Source organism: Lepisosteus platostomus, chromosome 4 (genome assembly GCF_059453375.1).
Source record: "Lepisosteus platostomus isolate fLepPlt1 chromosome 4, fLepPlt1.hap1, whole genome shotgun sequence".
In the NCBI taxonomy this organism is placed as follows: domain Eukaryota; kingdom Metazoa; phylum Chordata; class Actinopteri; order Semionotiformes; family Lepisosteidae; genus Lepisosteus; species Lepisosteus platostomus.
Genome location: NC_142614.1, coordinates 45,212,914 through 45,237,130, shown reverse-complemented (window position 1 = coordinate 45,237,130; position 24,217 = coordinate 45,212,914). Strand labels below are relative to the sequence as shown.

Sequence of the window (24,217 nt, the reverse complement as noted above, 5' to 3'; positions counted from 1 at the left end):
TTAATGTTATTTTACAAAGAAAATTAGTAATTGTTGCACTGTGGCTTTGTTATCACTAAAAATGATAATATTGTGACAAAACTAGTAGTTTCATCAGGTAGACAAGTATTCAAGACATTGCATAAACAAGAGAGAACATAAGACATTGCATAAACAAGAAAGAACATGAAGAACCTAATAAAGTTGCTTGAAGAGCATAATCGTGATGATCTACATAGCACTACTACCCATTTTTATGCGAGGGGAGCCTTCTGGTGGATTAGGGAGACAAACCTCCCACCTCTGACAAACACTTTATTTCTGAAAAGAAAAACCCACACATTATACAACACGCCCGGTCACAGTGGTTCTATTTCCCACACAGTACAGACAACAGTCTGTAGAAAAAGTTCAATTTAAATACTGTCCATAGATTTACATAGCACTTTTTTTTTCCTACGTAGGTGGCATGGTGGCACAGTGGTTAGCACTACTGCTTGGCAGGTTCAATTTCTGGGGAGCTATACGCGTGGACATTGTATGCTCTCTTCGTGTTCATGTGGGTTTCCTCCCACAATCCAAAGACACGCTGGTAGGCTAACCGTGAGTGCATGCGTCTCACCAGTTTTAACCCACAATCCTTTCAGTCCAGAGCTGTAACCACTACTGCACTTGTAGTAGTGCCCACGTCGTGTTAAAACATCGTCATTAACAAATCCACATGGCCTTACGAATTTAGCAAACGAAATAAGAGAATGTGGTTAAAACACTGTATAAGAAAATTCCTTAAAAATACACGGAAAAATATTTAGTTAGTGGAACGATAGCGGTCACTTGTTTGCTTAACCGTGTTTGGCATCTCTAAACTTGCAGAGATATATTAAATTACGATTATTTTCAAAGACATACTGTATCTGAGTCATAACAGTACGTCTTACCTTCGAGTTTATGCAATCTTGCTATATTCAATCATGTCTTACTATGATTTGTGTTTAAGTGATACCTAATAATGTTTACTATTCACGATCGATTTGCCTGTCGTGTGTATACCCGTATGCGTGTATTCTATTAACACAGCAAGAATATCAGTGGCCGATTATTACATAAGAACAAACGTACAGTACATGTATCTCTAAGTTACGGACCACTATTAAAAAAGCATAATACGCTTTTCCACCTGATAGTACGGTAGTGCGAAACACAGGTGACCCGGAATTAAAACTGTACACCCTGACGCAGTCAGGAAGTGTTCTCTTTTACGGATTGTAAATGGGGAAAAGAAAAGTGCATGTTTTGGGAAAGCAGGATAATTCCATGCGTTACAAAATATTAACAGCAAAGAAAAGATTAAAAAGTGAAAGCTTTTATTAGCACACGAGTGATTACTTTTGGTAAGTTTCACTATGTGTTTGTTCTGGTAAACGGAATTCAGGATTTTTTTTTTTACGTTAAAACTTGCGCACATCCCGAGAAGAACTTTTGAAATGTTTTATTCGTTTTCCTTTGGGCATAAAAAAGTAGTCTTTTCTGTACAATGAAACAATACATTCATTATGTAGTAATAACAGCAAGCCATGATGAATGTATAGTATTCAGCGTTGTGGGCTGTACAGAGCTAGTGTTAAATGCAATTGTAAGTGACTTAAAATTCTTCATCTCCTTTGAATGGGAAGAAGAGATGTGAAGAAATGAAACCGATGACTTTGGTTTGTCAATTTTAGCTGAACACAGGAAATGCTACATGAGACTCGTTCAGATTTCAGTTTCCTCCTTTAATGTTTTCCTAGGCTGTCGCGACAGCTTCGTTTTAAAGTTTTTGTCACAAAAGAGACACAAAAGTTATACTGTACTGGATAATTTGTTTTTTTTTTCGTAAAGAAACCTCAGCTTCAAAACAGCTTTCCTCTTTTCACGATCAAAAGGTGATTTTTCAAAGTGGTTATTTTATTTTAAAAATCCAAACCCTCTTAAAAGATAGTTTCAAAAACAATTAAATTCATTTACAAAGACGTCGTAAGTAAATATTCATTTTATGCTTTGTATTTTTGTTTTTGCGACTTACAGTCCTTTAGGTTATGTATACAAGACGGTAAATAGTGTTGTCATTCATTTTCAGTTTTTAATAGTGGTTTTAATGAATAGGATTGCTTTGTTTATAGTGTGCTGGATTTATAAAACATTGAGTCCTTTAAGCTCCTAACTGATCCAGGGGCAAGTTGTTTTTTTCCTTCAGTGCCAAATTGCATAAGTGTATGGAACCTGGTCTGATACGAACCCCGCCATTTATTCCAAGCAGGAAGAAGAATAAATGCTTGAGCCTAGTAAAGAAGATTATGTTCCCCAATTCTTCCATCCTGGGTCACCCACCCTTTATTCCTAAACCACAGTCAGGGAACAATGTTTTTAGCCAGCTCCCCCTAAACAACCCACCTGCACTGATCTCTCAGCAGCAGCTGATCGAAGCAGACTACAATTTTAGAAATTCCAAGTAAGTATGCAATGTTTTTTCACTAGAAGTACCTGATTCAGTTCATCTTTATGAATACATTGTTCCAGGTTCACTAATGTATTGTGTGATCGGAATCTAATCAATGTCATTTAACATTGTACAGTTTCTGGTTTTAGTGCAGTGGTATAGATTTTGTTGAAAGTCGGGAGATCAAATACAGATACTGTAGACTACACATTACAAATGGTGCATGGAGAGGTCAGTGGTGAGTATTCTGATGCGTGCTTGCCTATCCTTATCTTGAATTATTCTATTGTTAAGACTTAGAATACTTAAAAATATAGTTTCTAACAGCCTGGTGCAAATGCCCTGAACACCACCATAAGTTGTTATTATTACACAGTGCGGTGGCCCTGTGGCTAAGGATCTGCGCCTGGGGCTGGAAGGTTGCCGGTTTGTATTCCGCGGCCGGCAGAGGAATCCTACTCCGTTGGGGCTCCTGAGCAAGTCCCTTAACCCCAACTGCTCCAAGGGCGCCGTATAAATGGCTGACCCTGCGCTCTGACCCCAAGCTTCTCTCCCTGTTTGTGTGTCTCATGGAGAGCAAGTTGGGGTATGTGAAAAGACAAATTCCTAATACAAGAAATTGTATATGGCCAATAAAGTTATCTTATCTGAAGATCTTGGCAGATGTCCCTTTTTAAGGTGATTCACATTACGTATATATGTGGCCTTTACATTGGGTTAGACACATAAGTACAGCACATTTAATTAAATGAATCAGGCTCGCACAAGATGGAAGTGCAGTACAAGTTCTGTGCTAAGGAAAATGAAATGGTAAAAATTAAAACATGCATTAATCTGGACACAAAGCAGTAATGAAGGTAGCCTGATTATATTTCTTTCCTGTTTACAGTAAGTGCAATAAGCAAATCACATTGCCAGTTTGAGAGTTTTGCACAATAATGAACAGTGGTGTAGGAATTAATAACATAATAGTAATTTAAAAATAATTAAAGATCTGGTTCTGAATTAAACAGGACCTACAGGAATTACTACAATTAGAAGCATGATTGCTGACTGTTGCTCCTTAAATCAATTATTAAATGGAGCACTAAGTTTGTTCCTGATGCATTTTTCTAAACGTGTTGTCCATGCTTAAAAATAACTTGTTAAACTAGTTTCAAATGGCTTACTAATGTATGTGCATTCAGGGGTAGTTAACATTAGTGTGAAAAACTTCGCACAAGACTGGTTGTTCAATTATTTTACTGCAATCCGCATCTCACTGATTTATATATTACTTTTTGTTAGTAATCAGAAATGAAAATAAAGTCTTGTTGTTTATACATGTAACATTAACATTGAATGTTGTTTTTATCCTTTGATTCTGGTCTGTTTTTCTGTGCTCTTGTCTGTGCCATGTTTATCCTTTACTTATAAAATTTCAAAGGACTTAGGGGCTAAGGCTAGTGCTTCAAATTCAAAACCTGTTGTTACTTCTTAGATTAGATTTAGAGTAGTTTCTTAGATTTAGCCTTTGTGTTTATGGCCATTATCAAATTCTTACGCACAGGATGTCTTCCTGCGGTGTTAGTTTTGAAGGATACATTTCTACAGGCATCCCCACTTTTTGTGTTTTGAATAGAACAAAGATGAAAGATTAATTAGGATGAAGAAGTGTGTGCACTGTTTTAACCACCACTGCATGTGTACATCCCTTCCAGTCAACAGTTCATCAGTTTTTAATTGCAATTAGGAACGTCAGTATAACATTAAGGATGGTGAAACATGGAACATATTGGAAGGACCCTAGTTTGAGAAACACTGCTAAAATTTTCTATGGAAAAGGGTTACATGCTGAAGTTCTCGAACCTTTTCAGCTTTCACAGAATCCCCTTGAATGCTGTTCCTCGTTTCCCAACAATACCTTCTCATGACTGGATCCCTGGAACAAGTACCTCTCATGTTGTCCACACTGTGCAAGCGATATCACAAGGAAGAAAGTAAGCTCATTTAAGCCTGCTCCTGAAACATCTGTATTACAAGATTCTGTGTGGGATTACATGTGCCTTGATAACAAGATTTAATTATAAATGTCAGTATGAAAATCAGAAGTATATAGTAAATTAAACCTCAGAAGATGTCTTTTTCACTATATTTTTAAAAGTAATTGAACATTTTCACATCTTCAGCTATAATTTTGATCAATTATCATTTACTCTTCCTCCCCAGTGTTTGTGGCTTTTGTAGGTACAATGATAGTTTTCAGGAGTTTACAGCACAAAAAACTTGAAGTAATAATGTAGTTTTAAACCACTGTCATAGAATGTTACTTTCAATCCCATAAATTGTTACATTTATGATTTATGACCATCTCTTCAAATCTTGGTAAGAATTGAGAATTACAGAAGATGCATTCTTGCCTTTAGTGGTTGACAAGCAAATGGAAAATCCAGCTTGGTTAATCACATTTTCATTTTAAATTGGCCACATAAAATACAATGTATGTTTCATGCTTTATTCTGTTGTAAAAAGGACTAAACATCTTATAAGCATTAATGATTGCTTTTAAAGGTCTTGAAATGTATTACAAAGTCAAACAATGTTACAATTATCCTTGCATAAGATTCCAGAATAACAATAATTGTGGATTTGCAGGTGTATAATGAGTAAAAAGAAGTTTAATTCTGCCTAAAGCTGTATTTATTTACAAGATGCCTAGATACCAGTTTAGTTTTCTCTAAAATTGTTAATAAAATAGTTGGATTTCATGCAAAACTCCCACACACACATACAAAATGATCTCACTTTTGTAGAGGAAGTGAGAGTTCAGCAATACGAGAAGGTTTGTGTTTGTGTTTCAGGAGGAGGGGCGACGAGTATGGCCCTTCTGACTTGAAGCGACAGCGGTTTCACTCTCCAAGTCCTTGCTTGGGGGTGGTCACCCCAGCATCTTCTCCAGCAGCAGCTAGGAAAGCAACAGTGCCTTTGCGCAGTGAGGGCCACAGGTCAGGCCTGTCCCTAGACACCGCTCTGTCCCCTCTAACCCCAAAGCCAGGCGGCTGCGTACCACCGTTAAGGAGTGAGCCCCGTTCCAGTGTCACTAACCGCCTACTGCCACCTGCTCAGGACAAGGTACCATTCCAGATTTTCCTTGTACTGCCAGTAAGACTGACAGCCAGTACAAGCTTTTGCGTTTTAGCCATTTTCTGGGCAGCAAATGACAGATCTGATAAAAGACGTAAAATAATATATTAAATTATTTTAAATCTGCTTATGTCATTTGAGTATTTTGGAGAAACATGATGGATTTGCATGACATTTGCACTAGGTGTTTGAAATATTTTGATCACAACTTGAGTTCTCAAACTGTAGAATTGTATGGTTAAAAGAACTTAAATATTAGTAAAAAAAGATTGTAAATTATCTTGATTGTGTATGCATTCACAGTTCTGCAACATTACTTGATGGAAGCATTTTTTTACAGCATTTACAGCATTTTCATCTTTTTGCTTACATTTCTACCTACTTTGTATACTGGGATGGTGCAGATTTCATCCCTTCTTTAACAAGGTGGTTGGGAATGGTTGTTTTTGATTGCTTTTCTTTGCAGTTTTCACTGACATTTAACTTCTTTCATCTGTAAAATGTTTAATGTGAGCCTTTAAATGAAAAATGTTCACTCCAAAAACATCATTCTTTATTCAACAATCTAGGACTTTATTGGAAGGGGGTGAATACTTTCAGAAGTCTCGTTTAAAGCTTTGTCTTATTTTCAGCTCAGCCAGCAGGTCCTGGAGCTGTTTCAGGTTTGCCAACAGCAGAATGATGATCTAGAGAAGAAGGAACTATGTCGAGCACAGCTACAGTGGGAAATCCAAAGACTCATTCCGCGTATGTGTTAAATACTAATGCAGCTCTGCACATGACTTGTAGAACAGGAGTGACATTGCAGGAGATAGGACTGCAAGAGTGTGGATCATCAGTCTGAGATGTTAAAAGGCATTTGTCCTTGAGAAACTGCACATCAATAGTACAAACTGGCCTAATAATATAATGTTCTAAAATGAAAGTTTTTTTTTCCCCTTCTTCTCTTGCCTCAGGCAGTGGCGCCTTTTTAAACAGGGTTCTAATTTAGAGCTGTGTGCACAGCCCATTCCGCATGACCACATTTGGAAAATACATTATCAGTATCCAGTGGCCAGGGGGTATTGTGTTCGAACAGGCATGGCAGCAACATGGTACAGGCACATTATCAGCCAAAGAGCCATGTAGGAAATTTGCCTCATGTGATACTGCCTCCAAGGCAAGAAGTGTGAATAATAATGAGTGATGTAGGTATTCAAAAATTTCAATTCTAATAAAGGTCAGAAAGAGCAATAAAATTATAGTTCAGCTCTAGTTTGCTTTGTGTTATCTTTGTTGCACTGTTTGTGTTTGTTCCTATGCGTGTTCTCCCTGATTTCCTATCCATGTGTCTGTTGGGCACGGGTACAGGTGAGCCTAACCACCATGGCATGTTGTCTGTGTAAATCCTGGAGCTGTCTGCATGCAGCCCCCCATGGGTGAGACAGTTAGCTTGTAAGAGGGACTCATGGTGGTCTGATGGACGTTTGATGAAAGGGGGTCTTTCCCACACCTGGAATTCTTATTTCTTAGAGTCACCAGCCCCTGCTTGGTGTGATAAAAGAGGGGCACACTTTCTGCCTACATAGAATCCAGTTTCTGCTTGGTTGGAATACATGAAGATGTTGCCATGTCCCCTTCTCAGTTACAGTGGTCAATGTAAAGTACAGTGGTATATTTTGATCTAAGGTTTGTGTGATGAATTGTTCCTGCACTGTGAACCCACAGAAATAAGAAGTACATTGACCAGATCACAGTTCTCCACACCTCGGTAGTCCCTTACCTGTGCTCTTTGCACCTCTGGACTTGCATACATGTATTGCCAGATCTGATGAGAAGAATTGTGCATGGCAACCCAACTACAGGAACTCGCTCTGTGAAATTCTCGGCAAACTGTTTATGATGAAAGTGGCACCAGGTTGAAAATAGCGGTCACTTGATCTGCGGTTCTTCACCTGTTTTGCCTTGCACTTCGAAGTAATACACAGAAATCGCAGTCCTGCAGTATGCACTTCTATCCACTGAAGCCCTTGTTTTTTTCCTTTGGATTTCCATGCTGACATAGCTAGTTCCACTAGTTATATCGTGTTTCTATCACAGGTTTTGCAACATTTGCAGTAAAAGTGTTATCTAATAAAATGTCACTTTAACTAATGCGATTATAAATAGCAAAACTAGTTTTAAGTAATAAAATTGAGTCAGCACATAGTTAAAATTACTCATGCTCAAAAGCTTTTCCTTCCCAGATGTGTGCAAAGACAGCTAGAGTTGTTGCAGAAGCTACCAAATTTGCATAAATGAAACCTAGAATTTATGCTTTCAAATGTATATAATTTAACATATTTGTGAAATTTGATGTTAACCTTGCCTTAGTGATCTGCTTTTAATATCATCTGAAAAAATATTTTTGAAATCTCAGTTCATATCTTTGGTGCCTCCGAGCCATTAGTGAAGTGACACTTTGGATGCTGAAAACCTAAGTAATTTGTGAGAAAAGTATGTCCTTACTTTCCTTTCAGATTCTCGGGTGTATCTGGCTGGGTCTTCCCTCAATGGTTTTGGCAGTCGAAGTAGTGATGCAGATCTTTGCCTAGTTGTTCAAGAGGGACCGGTAAGCTAACTGTTGTGAATGTAATGTGGAACATTTGGAACACATTTATAGTGTTAAATTCATAGAGACATGTATTTTGCTTTCCTGAACAAATCCAAAATATTATTGAGACATAGAAAGTTTTGCTTTTCTCAGATGTACATTTTTGTGCTTTCATTTTATACTGGCAATTGTTTCTTTGAATTGAAATTGCTTTGATTTCACTTTTTTTTTCTTTTTAGATGAACCAGAGAACAGATGCTGTATATATACTCAGTCTTGTACAGAAGTTGTTTTACAGGCTGAGTAAGTGTTCCATCTCCTGGGGTTATTTTCTTTTTTTGTTTGTTCAACTCCAAAAAGGTGTATTCAGTTTTGAGTTATTCATTATTAATTTTGCAGTTATTTTTAAGACCCAAATTAAAAAACATATGTAGCAGAGTGAACCATCTGAAGTGATAATGTACTTATCAAAGAAGGTAGAGAACTCCAGGTTTTACTTTAGTCAGTTCAAGGACTTCCTTGAATAAACTTGGCATACACTGTATGTATCTATTCCAGTGCCTGCATAATAATCTTAAATTTCTGTGTTAGCCTCTAGAGGGAACTAGTGTTACAACTGCCAAGTTTATGCTTGAATATCAGTAGCTTTGCCTGTCTTTTTCACCTTTTTATCCAATGGTCATTCATATTCTGTATTCATTTAGTATATTGTTTAAATGTAGGATTCTGAGAACCCTTACACAAGGTACCTCCTTTACACAAAACAGACAGTTTTATTAGCTGTCTAAACACATGGGTACTTTGCCACATCAAAAGAGTATCTTGGAAATGAGATTTCATAGCTCATTTTAAAATATATTTCTATTATTCCCAGAAGTAAAGCTTTATCCTTCTGTTAACAGCTTATATTGAGAGACCTCAGCTTATTCGAGCAAAAGTGCCCATATTGAAATTCAGGGATAAAGTCAGGTAGGTGCTGAATGTCATTTTCTGTGTAGTTGCATTGTGTGGTTGGAGAAAACCTTGTCTTCTAGAATGATGTAATCACAAATGACAGCTGGCAGTTGAATATAATTTTATGGTTCAGTAACACTGCGGAATCTCCATGAAAAAATATAAATTCTAACATTAAGGTATAAGAGAAAGCTAGCAAGAGTCATGCATGAACACTTTCTACTTGTCAGCTGGGGCTTTGGCAGAAATCTTTGAGTAACAGTCTACCAGGTTTCTCTTAATCGATTTGTTTAATATTGTGGAAGTGGTTTACCCATAAAAGGAATGTGAAGGTAGAAATGAGCCAGTTATGACAGAGAAATAATTATCAGCAAATGTGTTATTTTAAAATTAACACCATGAATTGATCAATATAAAACTCATTTTATGGACACAATTAGATAAAAACTGTTATGTGCTGTGAGTCACCACTGACTCACTGTCACAATTGAGTGAGCAGCAGCACCACTCATTTGTGCTTATGGAGAAAAAGCATGTTGCTGTATGAATTTTGATGAATTATTATTGAATCTTTTAACAGAAAAAAACATTAATTATTGTGTAGTTTTTTCATGTCCAAGTGCTTCTTCAGCATACAGATGAATATCTTTAAACCCAAAGACTTAAGTATTGCTGTATTTTATGGTTTTTGCTAGGTATTTAGTCTGCACTTTGGGTGAACTGATTTGATTTCTACTAATATCAATATCCCTAAATTCTTTGAATGGAAAATGAAGGGTGTATATATAGGGGTAGACAAGTTTAACCCTGTCTGTCTTTCTTAAAGAACCAAAGTGTAGAATGTCATTTTCACATTAAACCAAAATGTTAATTTGAGCTTATAAATCCACACAAAAAAAACATATTGTAGGATGATCAAAAGAATAATAATTTGTGTTTTTGTGAGTGTAAGTAATTGTCAGTTTGTTTTTTTATTACATGGCTTCAGTTTAGATTAGACGTCTTTTAGATAAGAACACTGTAAATAGCTGTACTTAGGATAATGCCTGCTTTACTAGTGGAACTTCCTGGAATTATGTAAAAAATAGTGATGAGTAGCTTACTTTTAATGCAGGATCTCAAAATATTGCAAGGGCAAATGTTTGAAGGAAATTTTAGACAAACTAACATATTATTCCTTGCAAAACATTTAAACTCAGTTTGGGCTAATGTAAATGACGTGACAGCCTAAAATGCTGTTTATCTTGTCATTAAGTTCATTTCAGAAAGGCAGATGTTCATGCTAGGATTTCTGTTTAATAAATCTTACATATGATTTTGATCATTGTTTTTTTCTGTTTTTATGTGTTATTCAGTTTTTGCTTGTTTGTGTTATGGAGATTCTTCTTTCATTTTACACACTAATACTCCAGCTCAAACAGCTTTTGATGATACTTCTGAGTTGATTACCACACATCTTGCATGATTTCATCTTGCTCTGACATCCTTTTATTGAGCTTAGTAGACGTGCTAACTATATACAGTATTCCTAAGTTGAACAAAAGTGATTAAACGTAAACCATTGTAATAAGCTGTGGTTAACTTACAGAAAGAGATGATAATTCAGAAGCAGACAAATAGAACTGCTTTGTCAACCATTAAAGAGAGCATTTAAAGCATTAAAGAGAGCACCTAGCATTAGTAAAACAAGTTATTACTAATAGCCTCATGACTTTATTTGCTCTTGGCTATAATAAAACTTACAACAAAGATTTCCAAATTGAGAAGCCATGAAGTGTGATTGCATTAGCCATACTATAGAACCCAAAAAATCCATCTTGGCAAATGACTGCTTTAAAAACCTTGGGACCAAGTAAATGTGTCCTTCATCAGTGAATTGATGTGTTGTGTTTTAGTTACAGAATGAAGGTCTGTATTTTGTTTTTATGACATTTAAGCCGTGTAAAAATGACTTAATTCTTTTTAATCAAATATCTCACATTTTGTTGTGTGATGCTGAAACTATTATTAATATAGATCACTACCTTGAACGCTTAAGAGATATAATTATTGCTACACTCTTTTTTTATTAACCATTGATTGCTAAATTAACAACCTCATTTACCCTACAGCGGAGTGGAGTTTGACTTGAATGTAAACAACGTCGTTGGAATAAGAAACACATTCCTTCTGAGAACCTATGCATACAGTAAGTGAAATGTGTTTTGTAAGACATTTTAGTGATATAGTTTCAGAGGTTATTGTAAGGTTAATTAAGAACTAGATCTTGTAGCTAAATGCTATTATTACATCTAGGTAAAACCTCAGTTTTGTGAAAGATATAACTCTTGTATTTAAGATAATACAGACTGGCAAAGCCTGCCTAACATGTTCTTTGTGATTATACGTTTTCTTTCTTCATGCCCACAGGATTTTTGAATAAAACAGATATTGTTTTGGGACTCTTGTGTTATGTTTTGTGTTATGGAAAGCTTATGTTTTGGGACTCTTGAGTGTCTCAAGCAGTAAAGGTCTGAGATCATAGATCTCACATCAGCACGTGCCAACATCTATGATCACGTTTGTCAGCCCAGGTCAAGTCACTAGCCAACTGTGAAAGGAATTCCTCAAGTGGCAGGACATTTACAGCAAGTCCTGCAAACTCCCTGGTGCTTACAAGCATGCAGTGTCATCAATGAGGCATGCACCTCTCCTGCAGGGAACGCTGAACCTCCTGTACATCCCAGTGACATATTAAAACATAAGAGTCAGATTGGCAGATCAAAAGAGCCTGCCTAGACTTCCTTATGCTCCGTTGTGTGCAGATACAAGGTCTGTAGACATGAGCCAAGATGTAAAGAAGATGAACAGTGATTCCAGGTTGGGTGGCTTTAGTGATTAGTGATGATAAATTTCCGTAAAAGTGCTGCATTTTTAACTTATCGTTTATAGGGTAGTTGGTTGCTTCTGCATTTGCACACCAATTGAGAAATACTGCAGATGTCAGTGTTGTGATAATGTGTAAACAATTTTGTTTCTGCCGGTTTGAGCCTTAATAGAGTTATCAATGAATTGTATTTAAATGGCCATTGTAAAACAGTTCATTGGAATATGAGGGTTTATGGTACAGAGAATAGATTGCAGGTCTCTTCCACAAATCAATGTTCTTTTTAAAAAATTCTATGGGGTATAAGTGGACAACAAGAAATTAGTGTACGGAAAATCTTATCATTGGAGAGTTAATTTTGAATATTGGAAAAGCCTATTTCTATTGGAAATTATTATATTGGAAAAGCCTTATTCTGTTGGATGTTTATGTTTTTGAAGTGAACACACGAACGTCAGCAGAGCACTTTACTAGAAATGGTATGAATATAAATTCCGTGAAAGACCGTTGTTGCTTACGAGAAGAATTTATGCCATTTGAAATCCAAGATCTCTACTGTGATTGTTTTTGAAATTCTCCACTGAGCTGGAGGTAGTGCATAGTACTTCACCATGCTTACTGGAAGATCATTGTTTCTTGTTATTTTGGCAGTTGAGAATAGAGTTCGTCCAATTATCCTTGTGGTAAAGAAATGGGCCAGGCACCATGGAATCAACGATGCCAGCCGTGGGACTTTGAGCAGCTACTCCTTGGTACTGATGGTTTTGCACTATCTACAGAGTGAGTATGGGAGATTTATCAATTAAGCATTTAGTTCTTGGTGCAACAAATCTGTAGCTACTTTGACAATATCTCCTTTGTTTTTCTGAAAAGTGCTTGATTTAAAAGTATGTTTTATTCATATTGGAACATTTTCTTCCAGCCTTGCCTGAACCTGTTATTCCTTGTCTTCAGAGAGAATACCCAGTAAGTCTTCCTCCTTAGATTTGAAATGTGTCAATAAGAAGTTCATATGGTGTCTCACAGGACTTCAGTCGCAGTTGTAGATTTCTTTTGCTTTGTTGAACATGACAGGGTTTGTATTTGTCTTTTTTGAGGACATGTACAACCAGCTACTGTACTCCTAGCTATGTTTAACAATCTGCTGTTTGTTAGCAAGGTTGATTTCCTGTGCTTTTACGTGTAAAATGTAAATGTAAAGTTTTACATACTTTCCCCCTGATCTTGATTGAGATTAGTCTCTACATGGTGGCAACCATCTTGGAAACTGTTAGGCAGATTGAATGAGTTTTTGTTTGAAATAATAGCATCTCTTGGAGCAAAGAAGTCTTTGCGCTGCTTTTAAATAGACAGTATTGGCTCTCAGCTTGCACTGCACGCTACGGGTTTCCATTGCAGTTTTTCTAAAGCTGCAGTGTGTTTGAAGAAATTAAAATCTTAAAATAGAGTTTAGCTTGCAGAGCCTATCCAGATTCGTTCATACGCCTGATAAAACAGAAACAGAAACAATAAGCATCTAATAACATATTAGGTATTGATTCTTGCTTAAAATGTTCTAAAAATATTATACCGTGAACTCATAGCATTACACAGAGGTAAAAAGTCATAAATAGTTCTAAATAAAATTCATAAAACACAATGCTCGTATTTATTCACACCCCGGTAGTTAGTGCTTCGTAAATCCTCCATTGCCAGGAATTACACTGGCTAGGTGCCTCTTATAGTGTGCTGCTATGAGGTTCTGGGATGACGGAGGGTAAATTTATGAACATTCCTCTATGTAGAATTGCTTCCTTCAGATCCTTTGGTTTCTGTTAGTGACCTGCAATTTTGAGCTAGCATTGCAAACGTTCAAGATCTGGATCTTGATAATATGTATTTTGTCTGAAGTTAACCATTCCTTTGTCTATGTTAGTGTATGCATTGTCATGCTGAACTGTCCATTACTGGCTAAGCTTGGAACTTCTTGCCAGAAAGAAACATGTATCTTGTAAAAATGGTACACATGGTCATAAATATTTTCTCAGCATGTGCTTCATCTTTTATGCCAAACATAATGCTGATGAGAATGTCCAAAAAGCTTGATTTTCTTTTCACTCTAATTTTTTCAATGTTATATGCTCAAAACACATTCGCTTAATTTTCTTGGTGAGCTCTTAAACTAAATCTTCAGTAAGTTTTCTACTGTACTTAAGATTTAGAAATTCAGATAAAATGTATTTCTAAGCCATTTATTCAAAGTCGCATTAATAATTGTGTTAAAAATATTCTCTCTAGGAATGCTTCAATCCTTCCATGGATATACACCTTGTGCCCGAAGGACCTAGAAACATTCCTCCTTACACTTCAAAGAATGAATCAACGCTGGGAGACCTATTTTTGGGCTTCTTGAAATACTATGCGACAGTTTTCAAGTAAGCAAGTTTTTAGTGTCATCAGCCAATTTAAATGGCGCCTTTTGAAAGTCTGTGAAAGATGTAATTTCAAGTTATATGCGGGTATGCTGTTTTCAGAAGACATAGGTGTGAGTTTGAGATATTATTACCACACTAAACCTAAGGCTTTAAAGCTCAGGGAAACCAGATCACAGATCTATACTTATATAGGAAGTAATGGTGTCCTTGTAAGCCACTTAACGTACATTTGTCTGCCAAATTAATACAAATAACTACCAAACAGGGTAGTCAAAAGATGTACTGACAGTCCTGGCAAAGGTTTTGTAAGTTCTTTAGACATGAGCAAAATGTAATTCTGGTAAATAATTCTGGATCATGCAGGACATCCGGAAAAAACTATATATACAATATAGATCATTAAACATGTTTGAGTGTTCAATCTACAATTGGTTTCAGTACCACAGTGTTAAGACTGGTGTCTAAATATTATGCACCCTTTTAATGGCCATGTTATCCTCATCTTCTCCTACATATTTTATGTCTGACAGGGCATAAATATTTCAGCTTGTTTGTTACAAGCAAGAAGTATGTAAACATTAAATGTGTCTTTCTCCAAAGGGAGTTACTGGTAGAGGGGAACATTTCCAGCTTGGTCAGATGCCTAAATTGCTCCATGGCATTTTATTATGGTTCTTAAAGTCATCTCTGATAAATCATAACTGTGGCATTAGCAGGAAAAGCAAGAATGTTTTAAAGCTTTTAATAATTCTCAATTTGTTTTTTATCAGTGTGAAGGACTAAGGCTTTAGTTTGTTTTATCCTTTCTAGATGTTTAAAAATAGCTCTAGTCTGATATTGGGTTTACAGAAGTCTGTACTGCTGTCAACAGTGCAAACACTAGTAATCCTTTGACACCCTTTAATTCCATTATAGGCCTGGGGTCACTGAGAAAATGTAATATTTCCCTCACTAACCCCCGATTTTCCACTGGATTTTCACCTTCCTAACAGTTCTTGGTTAAGTACAACACATAGCTAAGTAATTCAGCTTCCTCACCAAAGTAGCTTTAATGTTCTGTAATCCTTTAGCGTTTAATGCTAAGCACCTGCTCGTAATTTCTACTATAACAGCCTAGCAATATTCTGTGAATGAGTAAGAAATAAATGAGTAAATAAAAATAAAAACCAAACCAAAAAAATGGAATATGAAATTGAGGTTGGTATACTGAATTAATTTCTAAGGATATTTCTAACAGAATTTCAATTCAGTATTTAAATCCTTGTTTATCTATGAGCTTTAGCCGTTCTACACCGAAGAGTGGTTGATATGTGTCTGAAAATGAAAGCTGTTTTTGCGCATGTAACACGCAATCAGAGTGTCTCATGTACCATTCCGGACTCTAGTTACACATTGCTGCAGTGATGGACAGCAGCAGGTGGCATTTTCACATTCGGCCTTTGGCAGAGCCAATGGAGACTTGAGAAATGGCTTCTTTATATGAGGAGTTCCAAATTGTATGTGAACACTGGATGTGATGAGATCCAAGTGTATTTATTTTACACTGTGTCTGTGTCAGCTATGTCTGAAGCCTTGGCTTAATGGGAGAGTGAGGGTGTTTGTGAATTTAAATAGAGTATTACATACTTCCAGAACTCAGTATTCTAGCTCCACTGTCAGCTTTCAAACCATCAGGTCAGCAGCCTAAGAGATAAACCTATGTTTTTCTTGATATAGAGCACATGATCCGTAGTTTTTGAAGACTGGGTCAGACTTTCTTTGGACTAAAGCTTGATTCCATTTAAGCTTTATTACCCCCTCGAAGAAATGTGTCCAATACTACAAAAAACGATATCATAAAGAAAGAGCAGAGTTCAGAACAAACTTTTGACAAATGTTATATTATTTAAGTGACTTCAATTGCAGAGAAAATAAAATATTTCTTAAGTCTATTAATTTTACACCTCTGGGCACAAGTATGGAGTATATTACATTTTGCTGTACCTATACCAGACCAATATATAATAATAAATAAGACAGTATGTTAAGACACTTCCAATAAATTAAAAATGAGAACTTATTCTTTTTTAGAAAAACGTATTTGCACCTTTTGTAAAAGTACTCACATTTGTCCCATCTTTAATTATCTATGACCAGAACCAAATACTTTTAATCATCAACAAACATCTACAGTCTGATAATTTATTATGCTGAGTTAAAGGTGCACTACATGTTTCCCAAAATCAATGATGAGTTTTTATTTTTCATTCAACTGCAAAGTAAATTCATCACTTCATTCAAAAATGTATAGAATGGGCCCATGATAATGTTCTGGGTTCTTTAATAAGCTGACCAGGGCTCTGTCATCTGAATGCTTAAGATGTCTGGCTATGTTTGGCCTTACAATCATTAGTGTACAAAACATACAGTTAAGAAAAAAGACAGTACTGTGGTGATCCAAAAGAACTGCAGTGTCCTCCAGATGTTATCCATGGAACAATTTTCCACCTTTATACCTGTAGAGACCTTTGCATTACATAATTGAATCCCCATCTAATCACGTCAACACTCTGAAATGATTTATTTTCCATACCAGTAAGAGTGGTTGAATCGTGTTTAACAAGATAAATATTGCATCGTCTACTCCTCTCCTTTTCCTATACGCACACTACATGAAAATAATAAGGTCCTCTGTGTGATTTATAATGTGCTGCTTCACTGTTCTTTCCAGGCTTTTCAGGGGGAGCTATGTATGCATATGTGCTCCTGTAACAGTGACTTTCTTGTGAGATAAAAATGTGATGTTTATGCTGCAGTTGCCTTATTTGTTCGACTTGTGCCCCATTTGTGGGATGAACTGGGATGGCGTAACGTCTAGGGCTTGAACACTAGTAAATAAGAACATGCTGGTTCAGGCTTTGTGGGAGGAATGGAATACAATCCCAAAATGCATACATCTCAGATACACCTTGCATTGCTTCCACTCATGGCCACACATTACTTGTCTGTAACTTTCACAGTAGACCCCTGCTGATCAACCTCGATGACGGCAAATGTTACTCAGCGTGATGAATTAGCTGTGTCATGTCTGTTCACTAAAATATCAGTGTAACTGCCACAAGACTTGTCCTCATAATAGAATGTTGTATATAGTATATGTAAATGATGTTTCTTTTGATGTTCAATATACTGTATATGTACCCTGTGTTACAAATTGGCAGCTGAAGCAGTTGGTATGAAGGCTTGACAGTAGTTATCGTAAGATGTAAACTGTAAAACAACTTTTTAGCAATGCTATACAGAATATTTTATAATTTTGTTAATTTAAAAAGTTGTTTATTATTAATTTATTTTGTAGATGTATTCTACATAATTGTACATATTTTTATAGCTGGGCATTTTGGTAAAGCAGTTGTGTTAAGCACTGCATCGCTTAATAAGACTAAAATGTTTTTTTGTTAGAAAAATACAAAAATTCTGATGTATTATACATTCATTTTCTTATGGATGGATACGTATGTATGTGTATGTATACAGTGTTCGACTGATAACCCATTTTCTCCTCCAGTTGGGAAAAATCCATGATTTCTGTCCGTGAAGCCAAAGCTCTGCCAAGACCCAACAGTAAAGAGTGGAAGCAGAAGTACATATGTGTTGAAGGTACAGTATCCCAATTTGTTTCTCAGTGTATTTTATGAATTTATGCTTATATTTACTTACTAGGTAGCGATATTATATTTAACATTGATCAGACTTTTAAAAGACCTGATCACAAAAACTCCTAGGTAAAACCATATGAGATAGTCTTGTAGTAACTAATCCATCGCATGTCTAATACATATTTAGTTGATTCATTAAGTTTAAGTAGGTATCTGCATCAGTATTCGTAGGCTGAAAAGGAACAGATAAAGGTTTATTCAATGCTGAAAAGAAAAGTGACGCAACGTTTTGGTTGTGGAGTCTTCTTCAGGTGTGGTGTTCAGGTTCAGGTGTGAGCTTTCCACACCTGAAGAAAGCTCCACAACCAAAACTTTTACCTGTTCCTAATTGACTCATGAGCAGATGTTCCTTGTCATTACATTTACCTTCATTAATCTAAAAGGCTTCAAAATGCAGATCATTCAGGACTAACTGTTAACATGAAGTGAAATGGCTTATGTTCCTTTAAAAGGTTGCCACGAAACTGTTTTTGTATCTAAAAAGTGTGAAAATATTAGAACAAAGCATAATGTAAGTGGCTTTGTACAGCAATTTATATTTTCATATTGAAAACATAATTGTTTTATAGTTTTTGGCAGCAATGGGATTTTGATTCTATAAAAGACAGTTTCCTAGTCAAGATTAAATTTTCTTTTAACACATTATAGGCACCACAGCTTTGTTCTGGCCAAAAGCTGTTTGTTACAGTTATGCTTTCAATAATAAAATGTGACATGTCTAAAGAGCAGTGGCTCAATGGGAGTGGGTTGGAATTTTGCCTAAACATCCCCATTCTCCCTTGTCTGAGACTGCAGCATTTGTAGCTGTGAGCCAAAATAATCACACAATTGTCTACAATCAAGTACAATTATATGGATACATTAAAATCAATTTGCGATTCTAAATATCTTTAACGTTTATTTTAGTGTGAATGTTCTGAAGATCATGAAAAGCTGAGTTCTAGGAGCTTATGTCTTCCTATATTTAAGTCTTAGGATCAATTTGTTATGCTGCGGTTCCTTTTACTGATGATGTAAAGTAGGCAACTTAATTAGCTTTGCAATTGTTTATTCACTCTTGCCAGAAGTACAATTTATGATTTTGTTAACACAAAAAGGTTCTTTATAATGAAGTAATTTGTGTTTGTGTGTTAACATGAAGTAGATTTACTTCCTAGGAAGATCAGATTTGCAAGGGGGCAGATTGTGGTATTATTTATATCAAAGTGTCGCAATAAAGTTGGGCTATAATTAATTCCGATTAAAATTCCCAGCTTCTTGTTTTAGGGTCGTTTTTATGCACGCTAATGCTGTGCAGTTGTCATTGTTTAGTGTTTGCCCTGCTGCTGATCAGTTTTAATTTTGAGAAATAAGAAAATTAAATGAAAAGATAATCAATGTTTATATCAGCCTTACAGTAAACCACTTGATTGAAATTAAGTTTTGTAAATTTTTACTAAAACAGTGCTCTGAAAATACTTTTCTGTCTTCTGTAAGCAGTATTAAATACCACTGATTAAGTTAAGGATGTATGATACAGGAGAATAAGACATTTCAATCCTATTGTATAGCAGACATGTTAATTGCATATGTAAATCCTAATATTGTGTGTGTTTGTGGCTCATTTGAGATCCTTTTCTGTTGTATTTTGTTCACTTTGGACAGTCTGTATGACTTTACTACTACATATTTTAACTTCACAAGGTTTATAAGGTTGAGCTTCAATTGGAGTTATTACTAGAAAGATTTTTTTCTTAAGGTTGAACAGGGGTATGTGTCACAAACGTCACACAGACATTAAGAAGTGTAATATGTGAAGATAACTGCTTCATTCTTATACATTCATATATATTCATATAAATGCATTAATTGATGATAGATTGTCAAAGAAACAGGTTAAGGTTTATTCCTTACTCAAAAGAAGATACCTGAAGAAAGCTCCACAGCCGAACGTTGTCTCTTTTCTTTTCAGCATAGAATGAATCTTTACTTGTTCCTTTGCAGTCTACACATGCTGACGCAGCGACCTGCTCAAACCACGTACCTTGTCCAAAATATGCCCTTATTAGATTAACATTCTTTTCAAATTAGTATAAAGTGTTCCAATTATAAGAACAGGACCAGTACTGAATATAATAGTTTTCTTCCAACTTCTTTTTTTTTCAGAACCCTTTGAAAGATCAAACACAGCCAGAGCAGTACATGAAAAAGTGAAGTTTGATGCCATAAAGGCAGAGTTTCTGGAGGTAACAATATCAATATCATACCTTATTTTACTGTTTTGTGCATCTGATGCTTGAATATCTACCTCTTTATATAGAATATATAATCAAATATATATATATCAAATATTATATCAAAATATAATCTAATATTTTTACAAATGATAAACACTAATCTTTGTGGTAGTTAAATCTCTGAGCTTTTACAGTTTACTTCCTTGCAAACATCCAAACAATTCCTACCAGACATTTTAAATATCGATTTTGCTTTGGAAATAAGGAGATCATAGATGTTACCATGTTATCAAATAACTTTCTTTACAGACATTTTACCTTTTGGATATCTTGATCAAGTATTCAGAAACCTAATGTCTCAGAACCATATTTAAATTTTATCTGTTTGACATCTTTTTAAATATTATACCATGCTTATTGACATGATTTTTTTAAAATAACCTGTTCCACTTATCTTTTAATAAAACATCTTATTGTCAGGTTTCCTAGCATTTGTTTGATCTCATGTAGCATTTCAAAGGCCAGTAGAGCGGAGGCTCCCAATTTTGGTCTTGGAAGAACACTGGTTTTATTGGTTTTTGTGCCATCTGAACTCTAAATCTCCACTAATTGATTACTTAATTGGTCAGATTGCTAGTTTAAGCTTTAACCTGAACATCAGCACTGAGTATGAAAAATCTGTTTCAAGGGCTGTGCTGTGTTACCAACAACTTTGTTTTACACTACAGAACTTTACACAGCATCTCCAGTTGGTTGCATTTAAAGCAACACACCTGAATGAGAAAAAACTGAAACTCAAAATGTTTCCAGCATTAATAGTAATTACAAGTCCCATTTGACCTGTTAAGAGCTGAATCAATTAAAAGTAGAAAGACATAGTGAATCAATTATAATGATTAAGAACTCAGCTGGAGCAAAAACCAGAAGACACCTTCCTCCAGGACCAGTGATAGGAACCACTGTTATAAAGAAGCCACTGAAATACATTAGCTCATTACTGAAGCACCTAGAAACACCAGTCAAGCTCAGACAAATATTTTGTTTGTCAATGCTGGCAAAATAGTTTAACTAATCCTCAGTTACAAAACATGTGACAGTGAACAGGATTGGATCATAGCAGATGTGGGTTTAAAGTGAAAGGTAGATATAACCCTCATAAGCACCAAGGTGAAATTAGGAGTTGTGTGTACACCTAAAGCACTCCAGTCATTGCAGCCATTGTTCAGATTTCTGTGCAAGAATAGATTTTAAGGCTGGACTGGAAAAACAAGTTGAAATTTCTGTGACACACCTCAGTAAACAGTTCACAGTTCTTTCTTTAATATGTACTCAATCTGTACAAGTTGTTTTGTAATATTGTTGATTGTTTAAATGTTGTAATTTATTATACATAAATGGGGTGGAGCAGTGGTTAGCATTGCTAACTCTCAGCACTGGGGCTCTAGGTTTAATTCCTAGGGTGCTATCTGCATGGAGTTTGTATGTTCTCCCCATCTTTGTGTGAGTTTCCAGAGGGTGCTCTGATTTCCTCCCACAGTTCAAAGACATTGTGGTAGGTCATTTGGCATTTGGGAAAAGTGTCTCTGGTTTAGTGCCCTCAATGAACTAACATTCTGTCCAAGGTGTGTCCTGCCCTGCCCTGCACCTGTTGCTTGCCTGGATAGGCTCTATTGCCCTCAAGATAATTTATTAGAAAATGGTTGGTTACACATAAATATATTTTGTGCGACTGGACATAGATATTCTCATTTTGTTCAAACTAATTATGTACAGTCAAGATCTTTTTTCCTAATTTAAAGTATAGAAAGTAAAATTGCCAAAACCTTTTGTGATAAATGTTTTTTTAAATGTGCAAGGAGGAAATCTGTTTGTTTTTTTAAACTTAGCTAAGTGAAATGTTTCTTTCATTGACTGCCTTTTAGTTTGTATACATAAGTAAAACTGTCTTGTTTTGTCATGACCCACTTAATGTCAGTAGCTTTGCCTGCACTCTGATCCATGATATCACTATCTAATTCCTGCTCTGGTTTTGTCTGTAGTTTGCTTCATGATATTTGTGTTGCATGATTAATATGTCATAATCAGCTGATCGTGATAATCATTAAACTACTAAATTCAGCAGAAATAGAATTTAATGCCACGCTATGTCTAAATGTATTGTTTTTCCCTTTAGTCCTGGCGGATACTGCAGTCGAAGAAAGATCTGAACTTCATTTTGCCATTGAGAGCAACGTTGCAGAAAAGATAACATGCTCCTCATTCCGGATGTTAAACTGGAAAAAAAAACAAGCATATTCACATAATAAATTGGGAAGACTCTGTGCGGGACTTTTTATTTTCAAGTGATAAAATGACATCTGTTATTCGGTTTCTCTTGATCTATATCACCGCAGAAATTATCTTTGTGTTCAGAAGAGATCAGTTTATGTTATTGCACTGGAAAGCAGAGCTGGGCCATCGCCTTCACAACTCTTTAAATGATGGTTCCTTAGTGGAAGCTTTAGTTTGTACATCAAAAAACTGTTTAGACTCCATTGTTGTAATTCCACAACCTAAGCACCTTAAAGACTTGCCTGGTCCCTTAAAGTAAAAGAAATAATGTTGGAGTAGTAGTTCAGGACAAGTAATGAAAATAACTATTTCTAAATAAAATTAAAATGTTTAATAAGTTACAGAGCCTTATATTATACTGGTGTTTATTTAAAGTATAGTACTGGAAGTGTTTTAAATCATGTTATTTATTTTTTTCAGTACCACTTTTATGCTTGCTTTACCACAGTGTCATGTCTTCTGCAGGTCTTGCTTAAAAAATGGAGGTACTTTACCATATTCTTTAAGCATTTAGTTCAGCAGTCAGGCATGTCTTCATGGTTGTGTTAAATGGCTTCCAACCTCTTCCTTAGTGCCATACTTTGTTAAAAAAAAAAGTTTTGAGAAGGGTGAAAGGTTGTCACATTTTTGAAGTCTTTAGTATTAGAATTGACAAGGATGGGTTCTGCAGTCTGTTTTTAACTTTATAGTGTTTTTAACTCTTTGGAAATAAAACGTTTGTCAGGATATGGGGGGAGGGTCATTTAAAATGGTGATTAAAAATTTACATTTTACGTAAGATTTGAGAATTCCATTCAACCTTTGTTTAAAGGGCAGCAGATAGTTGAAGATCTTTTCACCATAACTAAGGCCAAAGGTATAGTATATACAGATATTTTCTTTCGTCTCCATTAACACCTCCCTTACTCACACTTCTCTATTTTTGTTAGTTTCATTGTGCATTTTTTGAGGGATAAAGCTTAGCTTGTAAATGCATATGCCCAATTATTGTATACTATTTTTCAAGAGGTTGAAAAGATAAGAGGAGCTACTGAGAACCTCTGTTATCAATAAAAATGGGTTGGTGTATGCATTTTTTGCAATTTGAGTACCATATCTGAATATGACCATCAGTTTCAGAGAAATGTAGTATTTTTACGGTGTTGTGTAAAGGGAAATAATCTACTGCTGCACTCGTGTTTATTTGCAAATCAGTCTCCAACGTTTTGGTGTTGTATGTTCTGTTTTGTATGTTTTTTGTAAGTTGTCTATATTTTGATTAGACTTAATGTATTTCAGAGTATAAAGTTAAACTGCAGACTTGCTTGTAATGTTTTTCTTTATATTTTTTCAAGTTTCAAACGTATTCTGCTATACAGTTCTTCATTTGCCTGTACCAAATTCTAGAGCTTTTGCCTGAGATTTTGTACATATATTAAGGTTTCATTCAGCATTAAATACTTTTGTATATTTAATGTGAATAAAGAAAAGTGTAGAATAATATTGTGCCCTTCTCTTTGATACAACACAGTTAACAAACGTTGTCAAATTGAAAAGTATGTTTTCTTTTGCTGAGGATTCATATTTACAGTACATTTAAAAAAGAATG

General features: G+C 35.5%; 1 protein-coding gene across 3 annotated transcripts; it reads left to right on the top strand.

Annotated features, from left to right (window-relative positions):
* Positions 1–1,204: 1,204 nt before the first annotated feature.
* tent2 (terminal nucleotidyltransferase 2) lies at positions 1,205–24,109 on the top strand. 3 transcript variants are annotated; one of them, XM_088629596.1, is made up of 16 exons: positions 1,205–1,370; positions 1,858–1,901; positions 2,276–2,467; positions 4,312–4,434; positions 5,296–5,566; positions 6,211–6,325; positions 8,077–8,168; positions 8,390–8,453; positions 9,053–9,119; positions 11,216–11,292; positions 12,622–12,750; positions 12,893–12,936; positions 14,248–14,384; positions 17,932–18,023; positions 20,228–20,307; positions 22,472–24,109. In XM_088629596.1, the coding sequence occupies exons 3-16, from the start codon at positions 2,313–2,315 to the stop codon at positions 22,544–22,546; spliced, it is 1,521 nt and encodes a 506-aa protein (XP_088485722.1). In that variant the 5' UTR covers positions 1,205–1,370; positions 1,858–1,901; positions 2,276–2,312; the 3' UTR covers positions 22,547–24,109. The 3 variants fall into 3 exon arrangements, with proteins under 3 accessions (XP_088485722.1, XP_088485720.1, XP_088485719.1); XM_088629594.1 differs by lacking the exon at positions 1,858–1,901 and having other exon boundaries at positions 2,273–2,467; XM_088629593.1 differs by lacking the exon at positions 1,858–1,901 and having other exon boundaries at positions 1,206–1,370.
* Positions 24,110–24,217: the final 108 nt, after the last annotated feature.